Source organism: Sinocyclocheilus anshuiensis, unplaced genomic scaffold (assembly GCF_001515605.1).
Source record: "Sinocyclocheilus anshuiensis isolate Anshui unplaced genomic scaffold, SAMN03320099.WGS_v1.1 scaffold568, whole genome shotgun sequence".
NCBI classification, from domain to species: domain Eukaryota; kingdom Metazoa; phylum Chordata; class Actinopteri; order Cypriniformes; family Cyprinidae; genus Sinocyclocheilus; species Sinocyclocheilus anshuiensis.
The window spans coordinates 50,275-57,628 of record NW_015555732.1 but is presented as its reverse complement, the minus strand read 5'-3'; the positions used below and the strand labels follow the sequence as shown (position 1 = coordinate 57,628).

At 30.4% G+C, this 7,354-nt stretch overlaps 1 protein-coding gene across 1 annotated transcript in view; it reads right to left on the bottom strand.

Moving 5' to 3' along the window:
• Nucleotides 1-2,590: 2,590 nt before the first annotated feature.
• LOC107672939 (A disintegrin and metalloproteinase with thrombospondin motifs 20-like) overlaps nucleotides 2,591-7,354 on the bottom strand; it is a 44,779-nt gene continuing 40,015 nt past the window's right edge. The window contains exons 23-24 of the mRNA XM_016466317.1: nucleotides 4,801-4,968; nucleotides 2,591-2,824 (exon numbers count right to left, since the gene is read on the bottom strand). Coding sequence (XP_016321803.1) covers nucleotides 2,591-2,824; nucleotides 4,801-4,968 — 402 coding nt within the window. The remainder of the gene's footprint in view (nucleotides 2,825-4,800; nucleotides 4,969-7,354) is intronic.

Below are 7,354 nucleotides of genomic sequence, written 5' to 3'. Positions count from 1 at the left end.
GAATGATTTCTGAAGATCATGTGACACTGAAGACTGGAGTAATGATGCTGAAAATACAGCTGCGCATCACAGAAATATATTACAGTTTAACATATATTCACATAGAAAACAGCTGTTTTAAATGATAATAATATTTCAAAATTTTTACTGTATTGTTTAACACACATCAGCACTTCTGCAGGATCACAAACACACACTCAAGAGCAAGTAATGGAAGTTTAAGGAATAAAACCAAGGAACACAATACTTTTATAGTTAAATAAAAAACAAAAACTACACTGCAATGAGTTTTTGTCTTGTGTTCCAGTACAAATATCTAAACATTCTTAAATCAAGATACATTAAGTTGAGACGCAAAATTATGATATTGAGATATTAATATTTGTTTTCAGAAAAAAATATCCAAATTAAGTGAGTTTTGCTTGAAATAACAATATATTTAAATTTTTTAAATTTAATTCAAAGGGAAAGCAGGATTATTTTTCTGACCCCATTGGCAGATAAAATCACTTAATTTTGACACATTTTTCTGGAAAAAAAAGACTTATCTTAAATAAATGTATCTTGATTTAATAATGTTTTGATATTTGTACACAAGATACAAATACTAAGGAATTTATTTATTTTTTGCCGTTTACAACTAAAAAAAAAAATGTGTTACTTGAAAAGAAAAAAAAAAACAAAAACCGTTAACTGAAATAAAATTAAATAAAATATAAAAAACTTAGTTTAATTTAGTTTAACTTGACATACTAACATTATTAAAAGTAACTTGAAATAAAAATGAATAAAAACTGTATAGACACAAAAACAAAACCTACAACAGAAAAATAAATGTAATTAAAAGGAAAGCTTTCATTGTTTTAAGCATAAACTCACTTAATTTTGTTAAACGTCTCAGAAAACAAGTCATTTTGCATTTGCAAGTAAATCCATTAAATAAAACATCCTTAAATCTCGATTAAATATAAATAATAAATAAATAATTAATTTAATAAATATTTGTTTTGCAAAACGAGACAAAAACACAGAGGATGATATTGATGTTCAGGTAACACTTTATAATAAGCTTTAATTTGTTAGCATTAGTTAATTTATTAGTTAACATCAACTAAATATTAGCAAACATTTTACAGCATTTACCTGTATTATCTTAATTTATTAACCTTTTAATAAAAATAGTAATTGTTCATAGTTGTGCATTAACTAATGTTAACAAATACAACTTTTTAACTAGGATCAATAAATGCTGAAGAAGTATTGTTTATCGTTAGTTCATGTTAACTAATGTAGTTAACTAATCAAACTGCTGTAAAGCGTTCCCATGTTCTGCGGTGCGTGCAACATGTAATGCCACGACTTAATGAATTCAAGACTTTCTGCTTCAGTTTAAGACCTTTTTACGCTGAAAGGCGAATGCAGACTTACACGAGCAGTCAAAAGTGTTTGAACAGTAAGATTTTTAATGTTTTATAAATAAGTCTCTTCTGCTCACCATGCCTGCATTTATTTGATCAGAAATACAGTAAAAGCAGTAATATTGTTATGTTGAAAACAGCTGAGTAGAATTTTTTCAGGTTTCTTTGATGAATAGAAAGTTCAGAAGAACAGCATGTATCTGAAATAGAAATCTTTTATAACATTATTAATGTCTTTATCATCACTTTTGATCTATTTAAAGCATCCTTGCTAAATAAAAGTATTAATTTCTATCAATAGCCACAAAGCGAGACAGACATTCCAGACAGAAGGTATGGGTACATTCAAGAAGCTTTGGTGTCTTGAAGGTGTTGTCGTATGCGCAAAAGCAGATTGAACACTCTGGACCGGCATCCCAGGCATTGTCCTGATCATCACCGGAGGCCACCTGTGTCATGTGTTGGTGCCGCATTGAATTGGTACGTGATGCTGTGGATACTTCCGGGTCCTCCATCCTGTTGTGTGATCAAAAGAAAATCTGAAATGCAAAATGAATGAGAAACAATGATTACTTAAAATATATATGCTGTTGTCCTACACTACAAAAAAAAATAAAATTAAAAATAAATAAAATTATAAAATAAAATGAATAGTTTCTCTGTTCTCTGATTGTGACTTATGACTTATTATTGGTAAAAACATATAAATATATATATATAATAAAAAAAAATAAAAAATAAAAATAAAATAATAAAATTAAAAATAAATAAAATAATAAAATAAAGTAAATTTTGATTATCTGATTTTCACTTATGACTTCTTATAAGCATTTTGGCATAAGAGTATTTTATGTATAAGTACTATGTGTTTATTTACTAATAATACAAGTAAAAATTAAATAAAATGCAACTGATTACAGCTGTCTCTCATCATGACATAACTTACTTTTGGCACTGTTTTTTGTATAAATGAATCTTATGTATAAAAACAGAAATGTGAAAATAAAATAAAATAAAATAATAACATATAACATAACATAAAATTAAAATAAAATAAATAAATAAAATAAAATGCATTTAAAAAATGAATACCTTATGGGAGACCAGCTTGAGCAGGCTGATTTTAGCTGCATTATATATTTTCACCTGTGAGTCATGAGATCTAAACTAGTCTAATGAAGGAAATCAGTCGCTGACGGATCAACAAACACGCTTCTCCGTGTTTTACTCACGTCCTTCCACTCATGTGCTGTCCAGCTATGCGTCTGGCAGTCCGTGTGGAAGCAGGACCGGAGTCGGTCGGGACGCACACGCGTGTCACACAGGTCATCAGAGACGCGACCTCTGCCCTTTAACCTGCAGAAGACCTCGCGGGACTGAAGGCCAGCGCCGCAGCTCACCGAACACTGCACACAAACACACATCACACACGTCATTTAGAGCTCGCATGCTCTTCGTTAGTGAGGGCCGTGATGCTCAGAACAGAGTTGATATCTGGAGCTGCTCTGAATGAACACTCGGGTCAGTTTTACCCAGAAGACATACATAACAATTTCTAGAAACTGCATGGTTTTTAGTAAGGGAACGAAACCTTGCAAACCCTTTAAGATCCGTGGTTTTTTTTCCAGATTTTTTACAATTGTTTTGTATGAGATATAACATGTTTCGTGTTCGGGTCATTTTTGACCCAGGTATGTATGGAGCACCATTACTTATCTATGGAGTTATATTAGTGTCAAAAACTTTTGTAAAATACATTTCCCCATATCGCTCACACTTTTGGGACTGAATTTTGTTGATGAACATGAATATGTACGTCTATTGACCAACCATCACAGCATGAAAAATTGATCACTTTATTCATCTGAAAGTGAAAGTTTATGCAAGTAAAATTAATTTATTTTATTTGAAAACTTTCAGAGTAATATTTATGTTGTTTTGATAGAAATAAATATATATATATATATATTTAATAAATGTGGACTGTTTTTGAGCAATCGTGAGTTTTAAAGTTTAATTAATTAAATTAAATTGAATTCTATTCACTCCAATGTGGTTAATACTGGTAATTCTCAGATTATACGTTCTTATAGATTTCATACAATAATATATTCAAATAAAATTTCTCATCAATATTGACAAAAACATAAATATATATTATATATCTTGCATATATTTTGCAGGGTGTAGAGGGGGGAAGACCCGGGACGTCCCGCATGATTGGGTCTGACCGCAACGATGAGCCAACACACCACAGCCAATCAGAGCTCGCGATTCAACACGGGGGGACTTTTTACTAGAGGATTACTGCTTTGATTAAAACAGACACATTTTATTTGCAGTATTTTTTTGAAAAAAAAAACAAACATGTTATTGCACTTTTTGTAAATAAATAAATAAATCCTCCAAATTTCTTATTTAGCTTAGCTGATTTTTACAAGTATCTTATACAGGAGGACTATGTGTATGTACTATTTACTACTACTAATACTACTAATAAATAAATAAAATACAACATAATACAATGAGGCATGACTTATTATTGGCATTTTGTGTATAAAAGTATCTTGTGTAGGAATAGTGTGTGTTAATTTAGTAAAAAAAAATACAACAAAATAAAGATAAAATAGAAAATTAATCAAAATAAAATGTCTAAAATAATACAAGATATAATGTCTAAAGATATCTTTAACATACTAACTTACTGTTAACTTACTAATAAAATAAAAAAAGAATAAAATAAAAGGCATCACTTACTATTGGCATTTTTTGAATAAAAGTATCTTATGTAGGAGTAGTGCATGTGTATTTATTAAATTAAATTAAATTAAATAAAATGCAAAATAAAATACCAAATAAATTACAATACGGAATTACATAGTTTTTTTTTTGTATAAAAATACCATTAACTCAATAACTTACTGTTAACTTACTAATAAAATAAAATAAATAAATAAATAAATAAAACGCATTACTTATTGGCATTTTTCGTTGGCATCTTATGTAGGAGAAGTGCATGTGTATTTATAAAAATATATATAAATAAATAAATAAATAAAATAAAATAATAAAAATAGTATCAAATAAAATAGAAAATAAAGTAAAATACCAAATAAATTACACTAAGGAATTATGTATTATTGGTATATTTTATATAAAAGTATCTTATGTAGTATCTCTGTTTGTTAATTTACTATTAAAATAACATAAATTAAAGATTACAACTCTTTCTGGTTGTGAATTCTGACTTATTATTGACATAAAAAAATTAAATAAAAAATTATTCGCATTTTTTTGTATAAAAGTACCTTATGTAGGAGTACTGCGTGTTCATTTATTGTTAATAATAATAATGATGATTGCAGGAAGTGATGTCACATACCGCTGTCCACTGATTGGCTCTCCAGGCGGGGCAGGGTCCGGCTCGACAGGCCTTCTGTGTTCTGGGTGGGATGAGGTGAGCACAGCTCTCGTCCTGGATCTGGGTTTGGTTCTGATCGACGCAGACGATCTGCCGCTCTTGGACTCCCTTCCCGCAGGACACTGAGCACTGCAGACAGAGAAAGACGGAAGCGAACCACGAGCCGTCATGTTCTGAGTGCCGGGCTTCAAGAGCCGACGGAAACCACTGACAGTCATCTGGAACCAGTCACACAAACCCGTTTACACCAGACGGATATATCGTATTCCAACCCCGATGATAAACATAATATTGCTTCTGTTCATTAATTATGATTGTGGGACACGGAAGCCATATCCATGCGGTGTCACAGGAAATCCTACTTCACCACAAAAATTAAAAGACAGGAATAAGATATTCGCATACAGAAAAATGTATAGGTTTTTATAAAAGCTATTTTTTAAAACTTATTTTTATTACTGTGAAAAAAAAAAAAAAACATTTTAAATAACATTTTTATTACTCTTTTATTTTGTGCTAAGTTCTCCTCCAAATGTTTGGTTCAGCTCGGTTTAAAGAGGGAACAAATCCATGTTTGTATAAAAGCACTGTAACATTTCCACTGGAGGAGAGTTGATTAAAATCCAAGAATGAGCAGATACTCAACAAACAAAGACTTGGCTGGGCAAAACTAGAACTTACTCCGGAACTAACTCACCAGCAGAGGGTTACACCAACAAAGCTACACAAATGGAGAATGAAACATGAGGGCTACATCCATCAAACACCGGGTCACATGACAGCCAGGAACCAAGACAAGAACATACCAAACAAAACACAAAAAACACACGTATCTTCGTTTAGGAGTACTATGTGTTAATTTACTCATAAAATCAAATCAAATAAAACAAAACAAAATAAAACATTTAAAATAAAATAAAAAATATAATTGAATGAATTATTATTTATATTTTTATTTTTTATTTTTATATATTTTGTAAAGTCTATTTTTAGAGACCTTTATTTGTATTATTTTATTACTAAAATAATGTATGTCTACTTTTTAATAAAGCCTATTTTTAGAAACCTATAATATGTTTTTGTATTGCCACAGTGTTTTTCCCTAATTTTTATTACTATTTAATTAAAGTTTTATTTAAAATCAGCTTAAATTAAATGGAATACCACATTTACATTTAAATATAATTTAAATATACATTTACTTCATAAATAAAATAATATTATTATCAATAATAATTGTATCATGTTTTTTATTTGGATTATAGTAATGAGAATATTGAGGGATACATGCAAAAAAAAAAAAATTCTTAATATGCCTAAAAATAGGTTTAATTTTGTTTGTTCAAAAATTATTTCTTATTTTTTCCTTTTAATTTTAAGGTGAAATATGAGTTGGATCTCCTTCTGTTTTGACTTCAGTTACAGTCCCGGTATCTACGTCCACGTCTGTGAAGTTTGATCCTCATGGAGAATAAAAAAGCCACTCCTCAAACTAGGAGAAAGAGGAGTCACACACACACTGGAGGACGACGCGTGAGAGACGAGGACACACGGCTGAGGTCAGTCTGATGGGAATGAAGGTGATGTTTTGTGTTGAAATGATGAAGTGATCTGTACATCTGAATTTACTGCTAGAATCACTTCTGATGCATGAAAGTGTGTGTGATTCTCAGAATGTGACGACTGAGCTTGAGTGGAGTTTCTGAATCAGCTTTAGTCTTGAGACTGAATAATACAATCAAAAATTCACAAAACCTGTCAAGAACATAATTCAGCACAGAGTCAGAGATGTTTTTCTTTTTAGAATGACTAAGATATTAAGATATACACACTATAGTTTTCATATATAAATGTACATATATTTTTGAACAATTTTGATTTAAAATGTTAAATAATGTATAAAATTCAATTACATATTTTAGTTACCACTTTATTTAAAATATCTAAAAAGTATACATGGTGGTAGTATTTGTGGTTGATTGTACAGTGAAAACAGTAGTGTATCACAATAATGAGATGCTAATGAGCATTAAGATTAATCAGAGACGGCAGGTTTTGTGAGATTCAGACATTCAGATCACTAACCACGACACAAAGAGAACTCAGCGATCTGTGAATGAACTGCTGTAAAGTAACACTGATCTGGAAATCACTGCTTACGTCTCTGAGCGGACCTCTCTGAAAACTTCTCCACTTTAGTCACAAATATAGTATGTGTTCAGACAGGAAACTAAAGTGTGCTTCTCTGACATTTCTGACTGAAATATGTTAGATTGGTTACTGCTTAAACACAAAACGATGCATGAAGTCCATCAGTTGAAATGCACTTCAACTTCAACTTGGAGAACTTTTAAGAAAGCCTTAATGGTTTCCTTAGTTACTAGTCTCAAAAGTTCATTCAGTGGACATATGAAATGTTTTTAAAATATTTAAATATTTAATATAATAACAAAAATGTGTGTGAGAGAGAGAGAGAGTGAGTGTGTGTGTGTGTGTGTGTGAGAGAGAGAGAGAG